This window comes from Chiloscyllium punctatum, chromosome 30 (genome assembly GCF_047496795.1).
Source record: "Chiloscyllium punctatum isolate Juve2018m chromosome 30, sChiPun1.3, whole genome shotgun sequence".
NCBI classification, from domain to species: Eukaryota; Metazoa; Chordata; class Chondrichthyes; order Orectolobiformes; family Hemiscylliidae; genus Chiloscyllium; species Chiloscyllium punctatum.
In genome coordinates, this window is record NC_092768.1 from 42,457,263 (window position 1) to 42,477,596 (window position 20,334).

General features: G+C 45.3%; 1 protein-coding gene across 2 annotated transcripts in view; it reads right to left on the bottom strand.

The window, feature by feature from the left end:
- Nucleotides 1-222: 222 nt before the first annotated feature.
- LOC140455446 (zinc-binding protein A33-like) overlaps nucleotides 223-20,334 on the bottom strand; it is a 34,518-nt gene continuing 14,406 nt past the window's right edge. For both annotated transcript variants that reach the window (XM_072550321.1, XM_072550320.1), the window contains 3 exons: nucleotides 9,873-9,895; nucleotides 9,648-9,769; nucleotides 223-2,575 (listed from right to left, as the gene is read on the bottom strand). In XM_072550321.1, the coding sequence (XP_072406422.1) occupies nucleotides 2,037-2,575; nucleotides 9,648-9,769; nucleotides 9,873-9,895 (684 nt within the window). In that variant the 3' untranslated portion in view covers nucleotides 223-2,036. The remainder of the gene's footprint in view (nucleotides 2,576-9,647; nucleotides 9,770-9,872; nucleotides 9,896-20,334) is intronic.

The following is a 20,334-nucleotide window of genomic DNA, read 5'->3' on the forward strand; positions in this document are numbered from 1 at the left end:
GCTGCTCGGGACGAACCTCGACAAACACCACTGTATTCCTCTCCAGACTTCTTCTGCGTAGGCACATTCCAGAAGGAGGTGTGTGCTTCCGAATTGGCATCTTTGCTGCTGGGTAATGGTCAGTATGGCTTGTGTGACAAACAGGATGGTGTTGTTTTACCTGAATCACATACGCCTTGTGGTTGACCAAAGGAGAAGATCGAGTAAAAACAACAACCCCAATTAGCTTTTCAACCGTACCTTTAATAAAGAAGCAAATATCTCCAGGCACTTTACAGAACAGGATTAGTCACTGACCTTCGAACACAGTGCGTAAAACAGTCAATTCGTACATGTTTACATTGAAGTAAAGGACTCTGAATTAAATGGGCAACAGATAAAGGAAGTGACTGAATGAAACATAACAGTCCTGTGTTCTTAATTACTGTGAGAATTTGAAATCCCTATTCTGGCTCTCCTGCATCTTTCTGTGTCATGTACCCTTAAAAATGGGTTGATTACTCAGCAACAGGAGCAGCTTAATGGCCCATTCATTAGTTAGTCAGAAATGGTGAGCAGGCAGTGAACAGAAATGCGGAGACATTTCTTCAGCCAGAGAGTGGTGGGCCTGTGGAATTCATTGCCGCAGAGTGCAGTGGAGGCCGGGACGCTAAATGTCTTCAAGGCAGAGATTGATAGATTCTTGTCTCGGGGAATTAAGGGCTACGGGGAGAATGCGGGTAAGTGGAGTTGAAGTGCCCAGCAGCCATGATTGAATGGCGGAGTGGACTCAATGGGCTAAATGGCCTTACTTCCACTCCTATGTCTTATGGTCTTATGGATTTGGGAACTCCTTCCCTTCTCCCACCAGAGTGAGTGACAGCACTTACAAGTGAGTGGGATGGTGGTGAGCTGACCAGCCCTTGTATTTAATATGACCCTTACCCCATCAAAAACACGCCCAGCATGGGTGAGGTGTAAAATTCATCTCATGGCATGGTCAGTTACAGTTTCCTACGGCCTTCAGATTGAGTCCAATTTGTTCTTGTTTTTTTATTTTATCCATGGGACATGGATGTCACAGGCCAGGCCAACATTTATTGTCCACTCCCAGTTACCTCTGAGAAAGCGGGGGTAAGCTGCCTCCTTGAACTGCTGTAGTTACACCCACCCTACCATGTGGGAGCCAGTTCCAGGATTCTGACCCACTGACAGTAAAGGCACGGCGATGTATTCCAAGTCAGGAAGGTGGGAGGGGCACTTGCAGGTTCCCAGGTATCTACTGCCCTTCTCCTGCGTGAGTTTAGAAGTAGCTGTCTAAGGAGCCTTGGTGAACTTCTGCAGTGCAGCTTGTAGATGGTACACACTGCTGCGACTGAACATTGATTGCGGGAGGGAGGAAATGTTTCTCAATGGGCTGCCAATCAAGCAGGCTGCTTTGCTCTGCATGTCGTCAAATTCCTTGCAGGTCCGACCTTGCTGGACAAGTGCGTTGATGACATCACCTCAGGTGAGGAAGTGGGAGCACAGGGAACAGCAGGACTGACCATCCTGAGAGTAAAAGGTGAAGACAATGGAGGAACATGTGGTGAAGAACGCAGTGTCATTTAGGATCAATATCGGGTCCAGAAAGAGAAACAGAGGGAAGGATGTACTGGACTGAGAGTAAGGGAAAGAAGATGCAGAATACATTTTCGAATGACAAGGTTTCAACTTTAGAAAACTCCAGGGTGACTCAGTCTGCAGACTGGCATGGCATTAAGAAAGATGAATCCATGAGATGGGCACAAGGTTTAAACTGCTTGTCAGGGTGAGGGGACCGGGGGGAGGGGTGTGGGTGGTTAATATGGATAACTAGCAAGTGCTGACAAATAATGGAGAGGCTGAGGCAGACACCAGGAGGCAGTGGATCGACTGGCAAATTCCGGAGACTCCCAACTGGCTGAGGCCTTGACCTGCTGGATTTCCCGGGAGGTTTGTGCATCACGTTTCCCGAACCAACGTTTGAGCTCTGGCGAGGTGTGCCCCGTTCCCCCTTCCCCCTTCCCCCAAACCCGTTACAGTTTCACGTGGCACAGTTTGAGGGGCTCGGAGTTCCTGGCGTTTAACCAGGGGTTGAAGAAGGGGAATAGTTTGCCGTTGAAGGTGTCGGTGAAAGTGTAGAGGTGGGTCATGCTGTCGGCATCGTAAAAGGAGATTTGCCCTCCCTCGTAATCCAGGTAGACCCCTACCTTCTTGGGCTTGGCGCCCAGTTTGAGGAGGGTGGAGGGAGCAGTCAGCGCCCCGTAGATGTGCTCTCGCCTCTGACATATGGTCCAATAGCCAACCGAGGGCATCAGTGTGATCTGGCCCTTCCTTTGGGCATTCTCCCGGGCCAAGCCCAAGTCCCAGTCGGTCTTGTTGGTCACCTCCACCTCCCAGTAGTGCCGGCCGGAGCTGAAGCCCTGGCTGCTCAGCACGCAGGTGCAGGGCTCGAACCTCTCCCTGTTGTTCGGTAGGTTTCTCCTCTCATCGCCAGCGTGGACCGCGGTCAGGTCCTCGGACAGCAGGAGCCTGGCCTGCGCTGTGCTGGGATCCAGGGTGAGCGGCGCCGGCACTTTGTGAGAATAACAAGAAGGTTAGAAACGCGCGACACAGGAACAATCAAAACCAGACACCATCAAGAGAAGAGCTGTCAACTGTTGTGGTGACAGGGTGGCTCAGTGATCAGCGCTGCTACCTCACAGCGCCAGGGACCCGGGTTCAATTCCCACCTCGGGCAACTGTCTGTGTGGCGTTTGCACATTCTTCCCGAGTCTGTGTGGGTTTCTACCGGGTGCTCTGGTTTCTTTCCACAGGCTAAACATGTGCGGGTTCAGTGAACTGGCCATGCTAAAATGCCCCATAGTGTTCAGGAATGTGTAGGTTAGGTACATTAGTCAGGGTAAATATAGGGGAATGGACAATGGGTTTGGGTGGGATACTCTCCTGAGTGTCAGTGTGGACTTATTGGGCCAAAGGGCCTGTTTCCACACTGTAGGGATTATTTAAAATCCAGTTAGGGAAATCAACTTGTTGGCAAGTTTAGATTTCATGGAATACACGGGGGAACTAGCCAGAACTGGCTTAAAGGTAGAAGACAGAGGGTGGTGGTGGAGGGTTATTTTTCAGACTGGAGGCCTGTGACCAGTGGAGTGCCACAAGGATCGGTGCTGGGCCCTCTACTTTTCATCATATTTATAAATGATTTGGATGCGAGCATAAGAGGTACAGTTTGTGAGTTTGCAGATGACACCAAAATTGGAGGTGTAGTGGACAGCAAAGAGGGTTACCTCAGATTACAACAGGATCTGGACCAGATGGGCCAATGGGCTGAGAAGTGGCAGATGGAGTTTAATTCAGCTAAATGCGAGGTGCTGCATTTTTGGAAAACAAATCTTAGCAGGACTTATACACTAAATGGTAATGTCCTAGGGAGTGTTGCTGAACAAAGAGACCTTGGAGTGCAGGTTTGTAGCTCCTTGAAAGTGGAGTCGCAGGTAGATAGGATAATGAAGAAGGCATTTGGCATGCTTTCCTTTATTAGTCAGAGTATTGAGTATAGGAGTTGGGAGGTCATGTTGGGGCTGTACAGGACATTGGTTAGGCCACTGTTGGAATATTGCGTGCAATTCTGGTCTCCTTCCTATCAGAAAGATGTTGTGATACTTGAAAGGGTTCAGAAAAGAGTTACAAGGATGTTGTCAGGGTTGGAGGATTTGAGCTATAGGGAGAGGCTGAACAGGCTGGGACTGGAGCATCGGAGGCTGAGGGGTGATCTTATAGAGGTTTACAAATTTATGGGGGGGCATGGATAGGGTAGAGAGGCAAAGTCTTTTCCCTGGGGTGGGGGAGTCCAGAACGAGAGGGCATAGGTTTAGGGTGAGAGGGGAAAGATATAAAAGAGACCTAAGGAGCAACATTGTGGGCGTCACGGTGGCACAGTGGTTAGCACTGCTGCTTCACAGTGCCCGAGACCTGGGTTCAATTCCCGCCTCAGGCGACTCTCTGTGTGGAGTTTGCATGTTCTCCCCGTGTCTGCATGGGTTTCCTCCGGGTGCTCCAGTTTCCTCCCACAATCCAAAAATGTGCAGGTTAGGTGAATTGGCCATGCTAAATTGCCCGTAGTGTTAGGTGAAGGGGTAAATGTAGGCGAATGGGTCTGGGTGGGTTACGCTTCGGCAGGTCGGTGTGGACTTGTTGGGCCGAAGGGCCTGTATCCACACTGTAATTATTCTAAATCTAAGCTCATTTTCACGCAGAGGATGGTATGTGTATGGAATGAGCTGCCAGAGGAAGTGGTGGAGGCTGGTACAATTGCAACATTTAAGAGGCATTTGGATGGGTATATGAATAGGAAGGGTTTGGAGGGATATGGGCCGGGAGTTGGCAGGTGGGACTTGATTGGGTTGGGATACCTGGTTGGCATGGACGGGTTGGACCGAAGGGTCAGTTTCCATGCTGTACATCTCTATGACTCTATAATAGAAACATCTTTCGAATAGAATCCCTACAGTGTGGAAACAGGCCCTTTGGTCCAACAAATCCACATCGAACCTCCAAAGAGTATCCGACCCAAATCCATTCCTCTACCCCTGACTAATGCACCTAACCTGCACATCCCTGAACACTATAGGACAATTTCGCATGGCGTATCCACCCTAACCCGCACATCTCTGGGCTGTGGGAGGTAACCAGAACAAACCCACGCAGAGACGGAGAGAATGTGCAAACCCCAGACGACCGAGGCTGGAATCGAACCCAGGTTCCTGGCGCTGCGACACTGCAGTGCTAACCACTGAGCCACCGTACAGGAGAGGACAAAACATGCAGCTTGCTGCCATAGGGAGTGTTTGGAGTAGAGAGTGTGTGCATTTCAGGGGAAGCTGGATAAGTGAATGAGGAAACATCAATAGAGGGTCACAGCGGGAGGGGGTAGGCTGTAGTGGAGTGTAACACTTCATGGAGTTGGGCAGGAAGCTCAGACGGGTACTGTGTGAGTTACATGACTCTAAGGTCTGAGGTTTGGTCCCCAAACTGGTTAAGCCTGTTGGCTTCACGCCAGGAATGCAATAATCCGCGTGTTTATCTGAACCATGTCTTTGTGCCGATGTTAGATATCTGGAATGTGGCCCAGTGTTCCGAGGTGCTAGGTTACAACCTCTCAGGGGGCGTTAGTTCAAATCCCAATGCTACCTGAGTTTCAGTGTAGTGGTAATGTCCCTACCTTTGGAAGCAGTGGTGTAATGGTAGTGTCACTGAGTTAGTAATGCAGCATCTCAAGCTAACATTCTGTTCAAACCCCCCAAGGGCAGATGTTGACATCTTACTTGAAGAAAAAAATGTGACGAAAAGCTGACCTAATGGCGACCATGTCACAACTGGAAAAAACCTCATGCGGTTTATTAACATCCTTGACATAAGCATTGCCCCTTTCGAGCTTTGCTTATCACTGGTTCCCAGCCAGATTGAAGTTTTTCCTGATGAAAGAGTATTGAATACAATTATTTCTGCGATTGGTATCTTTGCTGAGTCCCTGCATAACATGGGTGATGTGAGGAAAAATAAGCACTATCGTGGGGGAGAAGAAAGATAAAAAAAAGAAAAATATAACCAGGAGATCTCCTCAGTTCAGGGGACTGACTCTGAGCCTGCTGGCCACCGCCAGTGAACTGTGAGGGCAGTTCCGGTGATGGTGACTCTCTTGGCTGTGAAAGAAAAACACAGCGTGGACTGACATAAACATTGAGACAGAGGGGGAGATTTGTTACAAGTGTCTGAGATTATGTCAGGTTCAGACATTACGGACAAGGAAAGGAAATCTCCTCATCAGCTCATGGCTCAAGCACTGGAGGGACACAGGAACATGTTTTATTCATTCATGGGGGACGTGGATATCTCTGGGTACGCCAGCATTCATTACCCATCACTGTGGCTGTGGAGTCACATCTCAGCCAGGTAAGAATGGTAGTTTCTTTCCCTAGGAGACATTCATGAACTAATGTTGCTTTTACCAATCATCAAAATTGGCTTCATGGTCATCATTTGGTTCATAAGCTCAAATATTTTTTCATTGAATTCAAATTCCACCATCTGCCATTCCCCAGAACGTTATCTGGGTGTCTGGTTAACAGTCCAGGGATGATAGCACTAGGTCACTGTCTCCCCCATTTGGTGTTTATATGTTAGTCCATAAGGTGGTTTATATTCCACGACAGCCCATTCCTAACCCTTCCCAGTGTGGCTCTCCATTCCTTCCCCACTTCCAAATAGAAACACTAAAATTCAGTTCTACAGGGTGTGCAGGAACAGAGGAACCTGGCAGTGCATGTGTACAGCTCTTTGTTGTTGGCAGGACATGTAACGATACCATTGGGAGCAGCAGTAGGGCCATGTAGCCCCTCTAGGCTGCTCCACCATTCAGTCAGGTCAGGTCAGGCTGATCTGACAACTCTATGTTCCTGCCTACTCCCATGGCCTGAAGAAGGGCTTATGCCCGAAACATTGATTCTCCTGTTCCTTGGATGCTGCCTGACCTGCTGCGCTTTTCCAGCAACACATTTTCAGCTCTGGTCTCCAGCATCTGCAGTCCTCACTTACTCCCATGCCCAACCCACCTTGTTCGTCAACAATCTATCTGTCTCTACCTTAAAAAGATTCAAGAGCTGCTTCCTCTGCCTTTCAAGGGAAAGGTCTCCAAAGACACACGGTCTCTTCATCCCTGCCTTAAATAGGACACACTGAGAGAGAACCAGAGGCTACAAAGCTTGGGAGATGTTGGCCATCAGAAGAAACAAGTACAAAAGCAGGGGGTGTTTTCCTGGACCTTGGTCAAGCTCTGATTAGGCCTCAGGTCCAAGTTACCCCACTTTAGAAAAGATGTCCTTTAGAGGGGGCAAGCTGAGATTTCCCAGAATAGCTCCAGCTACAAGGCTGGGGTGGAGAAGCTAAACCTGTTCTCTATGCAGCACAAGCACTCGTGGGCAGATGTGATACAAGCCTCCAACATTATGCTCAGTTTGGATAATGCGGGCAAGGACAATAGTCTTCCCACCTGCTCATAGTACAAGCACGAGAGGGACATTTAAAGTTTTGGATACATGGTGCAACATCTTTCTAATGCAGCAATTGGTAATGCCCTGAACTTGGTGACTCACAAGGTCAGTGCAAACTGAAACAATCCATGGCTTTGGAAGGAAACTGGTTTGGTTGTTTGAATGAAGTAAATTTTGGAGGCACACATGGATAAAGTGGGGAAATAGGACGAACTGAATACTTTACAGAGGGCCATCATTGACTCAGAATTTGACTCAAATTCTCTTTATTAGAAAAACATCTGCACACAACACACAGCTCCCCAATGTGACACATTCCCCCTCTCGTTCAGTTACTAATAAGCCTCTTGTTACAAAATGATTCTCCTTCCACAAAACAGGCAATTTTTTTACTTTTTAATTCCATTTCTCTATTTCTGCAGATGGAATTGATCGACCCCTTCTTAAGGAAAACCCAATAAGATTTGCAAATGAAGCATACTGGTCCAACTAGTATACCTCAGAATAGGGTAAAAACAATGACTGCAGATGCTGAAAATCAAATACTGGATTAGTGGTGCTGGAAGAGCACAGCAGTTCAGGCAGCATCCAACGAGCAGCGAAATCAACGTTTCGGGCAAAAGCCCTTCATCAGGAATAAATGAAGGGCTTTTGCCCGAAACGTTGATTTCGCTGCTCGTTGGATGCTGCCTGAACTGCTGTGCTCTTCCAGCACCACTAATCCAGTACCTCAGAATAGTACAACCAGCACGTACATTTCTAATTACACTACTACTTTTTGTTTTAAACTATGTTTTTTCTCCTCTGAGTTTGCTCAAATAGTATAGACCCCTTGTGCTTCAGTGTCCTCAGAGAAAGAGTGACTCAGAGAGTGGTTTTCTGACAGCATTGTGGCATAGTGGTTAGTGCTGCTGCCTCACAGCACCAGGGAACCAGACTCAATTCCAGCCTCGAGCAACTGTCTGCACATTCTCCCTACATCTGCGTGGGCTCTCTCTGGATGTTCCAGTTTCTTCCCACAGTCCCAAGATGTGCAGGTTAGGCAGATTGATCATACAAAATTGCCCATAGTGTGCTGGTATGTGCAGGCTAGGTGGATTAGCCACGGGATATGCAGGGTTACAGAGATGGGCTCGGGGAGTGGGTTTGGGAGGGATGCTCTTCAGACAGTTGGTGCCGACTTGATAGGCCAAAAGGCCCTCTTCCACAATGCAGGGACTCTCTGATTCTATGAATGAGTCTGTGAGTGAATAAGAGGCTCTGTATGTGTGTGAGAGTGAATGTGAGTGAACCCTGAGACTGGGAGTGAACCGGATATGTACACACCCTCCTTCTTGTCCAGACACCATTACAGAAAAACCCAGGGTAAAAGGCAGCTTGTTTTTGATCCCCACTTTCATATGAATTCCACCCAGAGTGCATGTCCCATGATAACATCAGATGTGGATGCAAAAAATAGTCTCAAACTAATTCCTTTGCTCAGCTCGGGTCCTCACCAATCGCCTTGCTGACCAAGATTAAAGGCACAGGTTTCTCTCCCTCTCTGCCTCCTTCTTAAGTGAAAGAGTAAAATAGATTTTATTGATTAGCTTTGCTGGTTTGGCATTTTCTAATGGTCATGTTTATGAATTGGTCATTTTCAAAAATGATCAAATTATTGCATTCACATTGATATTTTCTTCAACTCATATTTACTGTTGTGTCAAACCCTTCCTTTCAGTAATTTGTTCATCGGCACCTTCAGTGAGATATAGTTTGAAATGTAGTTCCTCTCATGTGAAGGCTGGATATTCCCTTGACATTTGACTTGCATGCATCAGAACATTTAACAAGAATTCCAATTCAAAAGACAAGCTCACACTTACATGAGAGGAGAGTGATGATTGCTTTATAACTGGACTGCAATTGGTAGAGGCATTGCCATGGAGAATGTACCAGTTAGTGGCGATTGACAGTTAACTGCCAGATTTCAATAAATTTTAAACCAGGAAGGTTGGCTCTGATTGGTCAAGATATTGCCCCGTGAAATGAATGGGCAAATGGCTATCCCCTATTTTGTTGAGTCGAAACAGACGCTCTGTGGGTACATCTCTTTCTGCATGTTAAGGAAAGAGCCCTGTGCGTTAATTTATACTGCCTCCAGTAAACACAAAAGCACCACTGTGAGCCTGACTGACAATTCTAAATTGGTTGTCAGCATAATTCCCCATTTTTAAGGATATTCCAGAAAATTCTGCCCAATTGCAGAATCACATCTAGAATTGGACTCTGTGTTGTGAGTTTTGAAATAATGGGCTGATTGGGTCTGTTCAGTACCTTGCATGTTTGGTGAACAGCCAAACAGACTGCCATTTGATATGATCTGCCTGCTTTTGGTATATATGGTCTAAGTGCCAGTGTGATGACTGGTATGGAGTTCCACATACCATATTATGAATTAGTGTGATAGCAGAACAAGATGTTTATCTATTGGTTTGACTGGGAAAGTAAAAGGATTGCAATAAATCCATCTGTATTTACCAGAAAGAGATAATTACAGTAAATCTATCAATTTTTACCAGAGAGAGATTTATAACCAACCCATACGTCACTTACCAGGTGAGAGGATTTGTAACATTTCTTTCCAGACAGTATATTGCAGGGGTCCCTTGAATATTCCCAATTCCAGGCCTTTGCTTACCACACTCGCTTCCGTTTTTTGTCCCATTTCCTGGAGTCTGAGAAAATGGATTAACAACATGTTTGCTTGAAATATCAACTAAAATAGTTAAAATTAAATACACCAATGGTGAATATGTAAATCATGTAATGTACACTCACCGCTTTCTTAATCCTTTGAATTCCTGTGTACAATTAAAAAGAACACAATGGTTAATAACGAGTAAAGCATTCTCACTGTTGATAACCTGCATTGATCTTTGCAGTCAAACAAGTCGTAGGGAGGCAATGGCCAATTGTTCCAGGCATTGCCTGGCATTGTATACAGACCAGAATAAGCTTGTCATTATTTGGGACTTCTCAGAAGGTCAAGACATTTTACAGTCAAACATGTGCGTAGTATGGAACCAAATGCACCGTTGTAATATGCGAAATGTGGCACTGAATCTGTGCACTGTCATATCCCACAATTAACAGCATGGTAACGATTAGATGACCTGACTTTTTTGAGATGCTGATGGAGGGATAGGTATTAGCCAGGAAACCAGCAGAGCTGGTGAAGAGGCAGCTAGACTCCAAATGTTAGCTTGGATTCTAGGTAATCCAAGATGGTGGACGGGAAACATTTCTGGCTGTAAGAGCTGCTCCTTTTTTTAATTGAGGTATTTTAGGTGCTGGAAGTGATTTCCTCGAATTCCAGGAGCAGCAATTACTGTTTTATATACTGTTGCATTGTTTTGGAACTTTGGGAAAAAAAAGTCAGTTTTAAAAGGGAGAAGAACAGACAAAGGAAGCACGTGGTGAGGACAGTGCAGGAGAGAGAGAGAGAGAGAGAGAGAGAGAGAAAAAACCTGCACAGTTACTGACTTTGCTGTTTTTGAATTCATGTGTTGCTGGACATTGGAGTGCTTCTGGGAAAATTAACAAACAGTGAATTTCACAACTAATCTTGGAGGAACCGGTTTGGGCGAAGTTCACAGCACAGAATCAGATAAGTTAATTGTTGTTTTAAATCTGTCCAAGTGAAAGACTGCATTCGTGAGTACAGTGGGTTCTTTCTTGATTATATGTTTTTGGAGATAAGTCTCTTGATTAAACTTAAAATATAAGAAAGAGCTATTAATTTAACCTGGTGCAATGTTTTGTAGAGGAATAAGATGGTGTTATTTTCTGGGTCTGTAGATTGGGAAGGAGCAAAAATGGCCTTTGCTTCTTGTCAGATGTAGGAGTTTAAAGAAAGTTTAAGGGTTACTGCGGATTATATCTGCCATAAATGCTGTTGGATGCGAATCTTATCAGATCGAGTGGATCGGTTGGAGAGACAGATAGAAGCGATGAGGAATTTGCAACAGCAACAGTATGTGATAGCTGGCAGTTATCGGAAGGGGGCGGTGGAGTCTCAGACACAGTCACATAGATGGGTTAACTCCAGGAAAGGTAAGAGAGGTAGGCACCTAGGGCAGGAGTCTTTTGTGGGTATACCCATTTCAAACAGATATGCTGTTTGGAAAATGTAGGGGGCGATGGATTCTCAGGAGAATGTAGCACGAACAGCTAAGTTTCTGGTGTAGAGACCAGCTCGAATGCAACGAGGGGTACGTTGGCTTCCAAGAGATCAATTGTGTTAGGGGACTGTCTAGTTTGAGGTACAGGTAGACGTTTCTGTGGCCAGCAGAAAAAAAAACAGAATGGAGTGTTGTTTCCCTGGTGCCAGGATCAAGGATGTCTCAGAGAGGTTGCAGAATGTTCTCATGGGGGAGAGGGTCCAGCAAGAGGTCATTGTCCACATTGGAACCAATGACATTGGAAGGGAAAAGGTTGAGATTCTGAAGGGAGATTACAGAGAGTTAGGCAGAAATTTAAAAAGGAGGTCCTCAAGGGTAGTAATATCTGGATTACTCCCAGTGCGACGAGCTAGTGAGGGCAGGAATAGGAGGACAGAGCAGGAGAATGCATGGCTGAGGAGCTGGTGTATGGGAGAAGGATTCACATTTTTGGATCATTGGAATTTCTTTTGGGGGAGAAGCGACCTGTACAAGAAGGACGGATTGCACCTAAATTGGAAGGGGACTAATATACCGGCAGGGAAATTTGCTAGAGCTGCTCAGGAGGATTTAAACTAGTAAGGTGGGGGGTGGGGGGGGGACGGGACCCTGGGAGATAATGAGGAAAGAGATCAATCTGAGACTGGTACAGTAGAGAACAGAAGTGAGTCAAACAGTCAGGGCAGGCAGGGACAAGGTAGGACTAATAAATTAAACTGCATTTATTTCAATGCAAGGGGCCTAACAGGGAAGGCTGATGAACTCAGGGCATGGTTCGGAACATGGGACTGGGATATCATAGTAATTATAGAAACATCGCTCCGGGATGGGCAGGACTGGCAGCTTAATGTTCCAGGATACATATGCTACAGGAAGGATAGGAAGGGAGGCAAGGGAGGAGGTGGAGTAGCATTTTTGATAAGGGATAGCATTACAGCTGTGCTGAGGGAGGATATTCCCAGAAATATATCCAGGGAAGTTATTTGGGTGGAACTGAGAAATAAGAAAGGGATGATCACCTTATTGGGATTGTATTATAGACCCCCCCCCAATTTCAGAGGGAAATTGAGAAACCAACTTGTAAGGAGATCTCAGCTATCTGTAAGAATAATAGGGTGGTTATGGTAGGGGATTTTAACTTTCCAAACATCAATTGGGATTGCCATAGTGTTAAAGGTTCAGATGGAGAGGAATTTCTTAAGTGTGTACAAGACAATTTTCTGATTCAGTATGTGGATGTACCTACTAGAGAATGTGCAAAACTTGACCTACTCTTGGGAAATAAGGCAGGGCAGGTGACTGAGATTTCAGTGGGGGAGCACTTTAAAATAGTGATGAAAAAGAATAGACCAGATATAAAAGTTGAAGTTCCAAACTGGAGAAAGGCCAATTTTGACGGTATTAGGCAAGAACTTTCGAAAGCTGATTGGAGGCAGATGTTCGCAGGTAAAGGGACGGCTGGAAAATGGGAAGCCTTCAAAAATGAGATAACAAGAATCCAGAGAAAGTATATTCCTGTCAGGGTGAAAGGGAAGGCTGGTAGATATAGGGAATGCTGGATGACTAAATAAATTGAAGATTTGGTTAAGAAAAAGAAGCAAGAATATGTCAGGTACAGACAGGATAGCTCGAGTGAATCCTTAGAAGAGTATAAAGGCAGTGGGAGTATACTTAAGAGGGAAATCAGGAGGGCAAAAAGGGGACATGAGGCAGCTTTGACAAATAAAATTAAGGAGAATCCAAAGGGTTTTTACAAATATATTAAGGACAAAAGAGTAACTAGGGAGAGAATAGGGCCCCTCAAAGATCAGCAAGGCGGCCTTTGTGTGGAGCCACAGAAAATGGGGGAGATACTAAATCAATATTTTGTATCAGTATTTACTGTGGAAAAGCATATGGAAGATATAGACTGTAGGGAAATAGATGGTGACATCTTGCAAAATGTCCAGATTACAGAGGAGGAAGTGCTGGATGTCTTGAAACGGGTAAAGGTGGATAAATCCCCAGGAACTGATCAGGTGTACCCGAGAACTCTGTGGGAAGCTAGACAAGTGATTGTTGGGCCTCTTACTGAGATATTTGTATCATCGATAGTCACAGGTGAGGTGCACACGTGGAGGTTGGCTAACGTGGTGCCACTGTTTAAGAAGTGTGGTAAAGACAAGCCAGGGAACTATAGATGAGTGAGCCTTGCCTCAGTAGTGGGCAAGTTGTTGGAGGGAATCCTGAGGGACAGGATGTACATGTATTTGGAAAGGCAAGGACTGATTCGGGTTAGTCAACATGGCTTTGTGAATGGGAAATCAGGTCTCACAAACTTGATTGAGTTTTTTGAAGAAGTAACAAAGAAGATTGATGAGGGCAGAGCAGTAGATGTGACTAATGTGGACTTCAGTAAGGCGTTCGACAAGGTTCAACATGGGACACTGATTAGCAAGGTTCGATCTCACGGAATACAGGGAGAACTAGCCATTTGGATACAGAACTAGCTCAAAGTTAGAAGACAGAGGGTGGTGGTGGAGGGTTGTTTTTCAGACTGGAGGCCTGTGACCAGTGGAGTGCCACAAGGATCGGTGCTGGGTCCTCTACTTTTGGTCATTTTTATAACTGATTTGGATGCGAGCATAAGAGGTACAGTTTGTAAGTTTGCAGATGACTCCAAAATTGGAGGTGTAGTGGACAGCGAAGAGGGTTACCTCAGATTACAACAGGATCTGGACCAGATGGGCCAATGGGCTGAGAAGTGGCAGATGGAGTTTAATTCAGATAAATGCGAGGTGCTGCATTTTGGGAACGCAAAACCTAGCAGGATTTATAAACTTAATGGTAAGGTCCTAGGGAGTGTTGCTGAACAAAGAGACCTTGGAGTGCAGGTTCATAGCTCCTTGAAAGTGGAATCGCAGGTAGATAGGATAGTGAAGAAGGCGTTTGGTATGCTTTGTTTTATTGATCAGAGTATTCAGTACAGGAGTTGGTCGGTCATGTTGCAGCTGTACAGGACATTGGTTAGGCCACTGTTGAAATTTTGCGTGCAATTCTGGTCTCCTTCCTATCAGAAAGATGTTGTGAAACTTGAAAGGGTTCAGAAAAGATTTACAAGGATGTTGCCAGGGTTGGAGGATTTGAGCTATAGGGAGAGGCTGAACAGGCTGGGGCTGTTTTCCCTGGAGCGTCAGAGGCTGAGGGATGACCTTAAAAAGGTCTACAAAATTATGAGGGGCATGGATAGGAAAAATGGACAAAGCCTTTTCCCTGGGGTCGGGGAGTCCAGAACTAGAGTCTAGAACTACTGAGGCAAGGCTCACTGGTCTATAGTTTCCTGGCTTGTCTTTACCGTACTTCTTAAACAGTGGCACCACGTTAGCCAACCTCCACGTTTGCACCTCACCTGTGACTATCGATGATACAAATATCTCAGTAAGAGGCCCAGCAATCACCTCTCTAGCTTCCCACAGAGTTCTCGGGTACACCCGATCAGTTCCTGGGGATTTATCCACCTTTACCCGTTTCAAGGCATCCAGCACTTCCTCCTCTGTAATCTGGACATTTTGCAAGGTTTTGGGTGAGAGGGGAAAGATATAAAAGAGACCTAAGGGGCAACTTTTTCAAGCAGAGGGTGGTACGTGTATGGAATGAGCTGCCAGACGAAGTGGTGGAGGCTGGTACAAATACAACATTTAAGAGGCATTTGGATGGGTCTATGAATAGGAAAGGTTTGGATTTATGGGCTGGGTGCTGGCAGGTGGGAGTGGACTGGGTTGGGATATCTGGTCGTCATGGATGCGTTGGATCGAAGGGTCTGTTTCCATGTTGTACATCTCTATGACTCTAAAGATGCTGCCTGACCCGCTATGATTTCCAGTGATTTTTTTTTGTTTTCATAATATACTGGCAAGGAGATTTGCTAGAGCTGCTCAGGAGGATTTAAACTAGTAAGGTGGGGGGGGCGGAAACCTCAGGAGATAGTGAGGAAAGAGATCAATCTGAGACTGGTACAGTAGAGAACAGAAGTGAGTCAAACAGTCAGGGCAGGCAGGGACAAGGTAGGACTAATAAATTAAACTGCACTTATTTCAATGCAAGGGGCCTAACAGGGAAGGCAGATGAACTCAGGGCATCGTTAGGAACATGGGACTGGGATATCATAGCAATTACGGTAACATGGCTCAGGGATGGGCAGGACTGGCAGCTTAATGTTCCAGGATACAAATGCTACAGGAAGGATAGAAAGGGGAGTGGCATTTTTGATAAGGGATAGCATTACAGCTGTGCTGAGGGAGGATATTCCCAGAAATACATCCAGGGAAGGTATTTGGGTGGAACTGAGAAATAAGAAAGGGATGATCGCCTTATTGGGATTGTAATATAGACCCCCCCCCAATAGTCAGAGGGAAATTGAGAAACAAACTTGTGAGGAAGTCTCAGCTATCTCTAAGCATAATAGGGTAGTTATGGTAGGGGATTTTAACTTTCCAAACCTGGACTGGGACTGCCATAGTGTTAAGGGTTTAGATGGAGAGGAATTTGTTAAGTGTGTACTAGAAAATGTTCTGATTCAGTCTGTGGATGTACCTACTAGAAAAGGTGCAAAACTTGACCTACTCTTGGGAAATAAGGCAGGGCGGGTGACTGAGGTGTCAGTGGGAGAGCACTTTGGGGCTAGCGATCATAATTCCATTCGATTTAAAGTCATGATGGTAAAGAATAGATCAGATCTAAAAGTTGAAGTTCTAAACTGGAGAAAGGCCAATTTTGACGGTATTAGGCAAGAACTTTCGAAAGCTGATTGGAGGCAGATGTTCGCAGGTAAAGGGACGGCTGGAAAATGGGAAGCCTTCAGAAATGAGATAACGAGAATCTAGAGAAAGTATATTCCTATCAGGGTGAAAGGGAAGGCTGGTAGGTATAGAGAATGCTGGATGATTAAAGAAATTGAGGGTTTGGTTAAGAAAAAGAAGCAAGCATATGTCAGGTACAGACAGGATAGATCAAGTGAATCCTTAAGAAGAGTATAAAGGAAATAGGAGTACACTTAAGAGGGAAATCAGGAGGGCAAAAAGGGGACATGAGATAGCTTTGGCAAATAGAATTAAGGAGCATCCAAAAGGTTTTTACAAATACATGAAGGACAAAAGGGGAACAAGGGCGGGAAAAGGGCCCCTCAATGATTAGCAAGTCGGCCTTTGTGTGGAGCCACAGAAAATGGAGGAGATACTAAACGAGTATTTTGCATCAATATTTACTATGGAAAAGGATATGGAAGATATAGAATGAAGGGAAGTAGATGGTGACACTTTGCAAAATGTCCATATTACAGAGGAGGAAGTGCTGGATGTCTTGAAATGCATAAAAGTGGATAAATCCCCAGGATCTGATCAGGTGTACCCCTAGAACTCTGTGGGAAGCTAGAGAAGTGATTGCTGGGCCTCTTACTGAGATATTTTTATCATCGCTCGTCACAGGTGAGGTTCCAGAAGAATAGAGGTTGGCTAATATGGTGCCACTGTTTAAGAAAAGAGATAAGGACTAGCCAGGGAACTATAGACCAGTGAGCCTGACATCAGTGGTGGGCAAGTTATTGGAGGGAATCCTGAGGGACAGGATGTACATGTATTTGGAAAGGCAAGGACTGATTCGGGACAGTCAACATGACTTTGTGCGTGAGAAATCATATTTCGCAAACTTGATTGAGTTTGTTGAAGACGTAACAAAGAGGATTGATGAGGGCAGAGCAGTAGACATCATCTGTATGGAGTTCAGTAAGGCGTTCGACAAGGTTCCCCATGGGAGGCTGAATAGCAAGGTTAGATCTCACGGAATACAGGGAGAACTAGCCATTTGGAAACAGAACTGGTTCAAAGGTAGAAGACAGAGGGTGGTGCTGGAGGGTTGTTTTTCAGACTGGAGGCCTGTGACCAGTGAAGTGCCACAAGGCTGAGTGCTGGGCCCTCTACTTTTTGTCATTTACATAAATGATTTGGATGCGAGCAAAAGAGGTACAGTTAATAAGTTTGCAGATGACACTAAAATTGGAGGTGAAGTGGACAGTGAAGAAGGTTACCTCAGATTACAACAGGATCTGGACCAGATGGGCCAATGGGCTGAGAAGTGGCAGATGGAGTTTAATTCAGATAAATGTGAGGTGCAGCATTTTGGGAAAGCAAACCTTAGCAGGACTTATACACTTAATGGTAAGGTCCTAGGGAGTGTTGCTGAATAAATAGAACTTGGAGTGCAGGTTCATAGCTCGTTGAAAGTGGAGTCACAGGTAGATAGGATCGTGAAGAAGACATTTGGTATGCTTTCCTTTACTGGTCAGAGTATTGAGCACAGGAGTTGGTAGGTCATGTTGCGGCTGTACAGGACATTCTTTAGGCCACTGTTGAAATATTGTGTGCAATTCTAGTCTCCTTCCTATTGGAAAGATGTTGTGAAACTTGAAAAGTTTCAGAAAAGATTTACAAGGATGTTGCCAGGGTTGGAGGATTTGAGCTATAGGGAGAGGCTGAACAAGCTGTTTTCCCTGGAGCGTCAGAGGTTGAGGGGTGACCTTATAGGGGTTTACAAAATTATGAGGGGCATGGATAGGGTAAAAAGACAAAGTATTTTCCTTGGGGTCAGGGAGTCCAGAACTAGAGGGCATAGGTTTAGGGTGAGAGGGGAAAGATATAAAAGGGACCTAAGGGGCAACCTTTTCACGCAGAGGGTGGTACGTGTATGGAATGAGCTGTCAGAGGAAGTGGTGGAGGCTGGTACAATTGCAACATTTAAAAGGCATTTGGGTGGGTATATGAATAGGAAAGGTTTGGAGGGATATGGGCTGGGTGCTGGCAGGTGGGACTAGATTAAGTTGGGATATCTGGTCGGCATGAACAGGTTGGACCGAAGGGTCTGTTTCCATACTGTACACCTCTATGACTATCACATACATCAGCTTCCAGGGGAAAGCAAGTTTCAAGTTTGATATCACTGTGGGAGAGTTCTGAAGGAGAGTCATGTTGGACTTCAAATTAACATTTGAAGCAACAGATGCTCAAAGACCCGTTGAATATCTCCAACATGTTCTGGTTTTTGCAGTATCCGCAGTGACTCACTTTTATTCTGGTACAGGTCTCCCCCCGCTATCTGAAAGTGGAGCGTTCCTGTGAAATCTTTCATAAGCTGAAATGGCGTAAAGCGAAGAAGCGTTAATCTATTTGGGAAAAATTTCATCTTTCTTCGTAAAAGCGAAATCCCTCCAGATTTCTTTCGGTTAGCAAAAACAGGGGCTAATGTTGAAGCAAATGTGCACAAAGCAAACTTTCAAAAAAATGGGGAATGCCTGTATTTGCTGTCCATAATCAGAATAATACTGCTTGACACCCATTCATTCAATTTGTCATTTGTCAAACATCAGTCACATCCCGAACTACATCTCTACTTGCTAAAACAAAGCTCAAATATCCAGAAAAGTTGTTTGTGTCAGGAATGCGACACAATGCAGGTCCAGGACACTTGTAAAAGATGGCTCCAGATCATCAACAACAGAGTGTTATTTAAACGGAGAAGGGCTGTGGAGTGCTGCAACACAAAGGGATTTGTGCAGGAAACACAAAATGTGAGGATACGGGTACAGCAGATAATCAGGAATGTTGTGGAAGGTTGGCCCTTATTTGAAGGGGTTGGAGGATAACAGTAGGGAAGTCCTAATGCAACTGTGCAAGGTGCCGGTGAGACCACATGTGGAATACTGCGGATAGTTTTGGTCCACCTATTTAAGGAACGACATTATTTCATGGGTACAGTTCAGACAAGGTTCACCAGGGTGATCGCTGGTATGGAGGGACTGTCTTATGAGGAAAGGCTCAACAGGTTGGGACTCTACTCACTGGAGTTTACGAGAACGGGAGGCGATCTCTTTGAAACAGATAGGATTCTTAAGGGGCTTGGCAGGGTAAAGGATGTTTCCTCTCATGAGGCAGACTCGAACCAGGCAGCATAGTCTCAGAATAAAGGGGGGGGGCAATTTAAGACTGAGAAGAGGTGGGATTTCTTGTCTCAGTGGGTTGAGAGTCTTTAAACAACTTGTCACAGAAAGCTGTGGGAGCAAGATCCTTGTATATTGAAGGCGGAGATAGATAGATTCTTGATCAGTAAGCAAATCAAGAGTTAGAGGGAAAGATGTACAGAATGTCGGATCAGCCATGATCCTATTAATGGAGAACCAGGCTCGAGCAGCTGAATGGTCAACTCCGATTTCATAGGATCTTGTGGCCCTAACAATTATTTATATACACACAGAACACCTTCCAGGGAATGGAACATCCCAATGTTCACTTTGGCATCACAAAACACAGTGTGACACTGAGCCACACAGGAGATATTAGGTCACAAGAGCAAAAGCTTAGACAACAGGTATGTTTTAATATCTTAGGGCAGAAGGAAGAGAGTGAAGGAATGACACAGAGGGGTTTAAGAAGAAAACTTGAGAGTTTGAGGCCTAGGCGACTGGAAATTTTGTTAAAAGGATAGTTTGGCAAGGTTGGGACTGTTCTCCTTGGAGAGAAGCAGGCTAAATGGAGAACACATTGAAGACATGAGGGGCAACTCTTTTAAACAGCGACTGTTTCATGTGTGGAATGAACTCCAACAGAAAGTGGTGGATGTGGGTACAGTTACAACGTTTAAAAGAGATTTGGATAAGTACACGAATAGGAAAGGTTTGGAGGGCAATGGGCCAAGTGCAGGCAGGTGGGACTAGTTTAGTTTGAGTTTATGGTAGGCATGGGCCAGTGGGCCGAAGGGTCAGCTTTCGTGCTCTATGACTCTCCGTAAGTATTCAAAGTCATGAGAGGTATGGACAGAGGCAGAAATTGTTCCCAATTCAGAAAAGGATTGAGAACAAGAGGACAGAGATTTCAAGTGATTTGCAAAATTGGTGTGAGAAAATATAGAGTGGTACATGTCTATAATGCATTGCATTGTTGGAGATTGATTCACAAGGACTTTTGATGATTAGTTTGAAACAATGAGCAATGGTATGGGAGAAGAGAAAAACAAGAAACTGGCAGTAAGTGAGTTGTCATTTGGAGAGCCAGTAC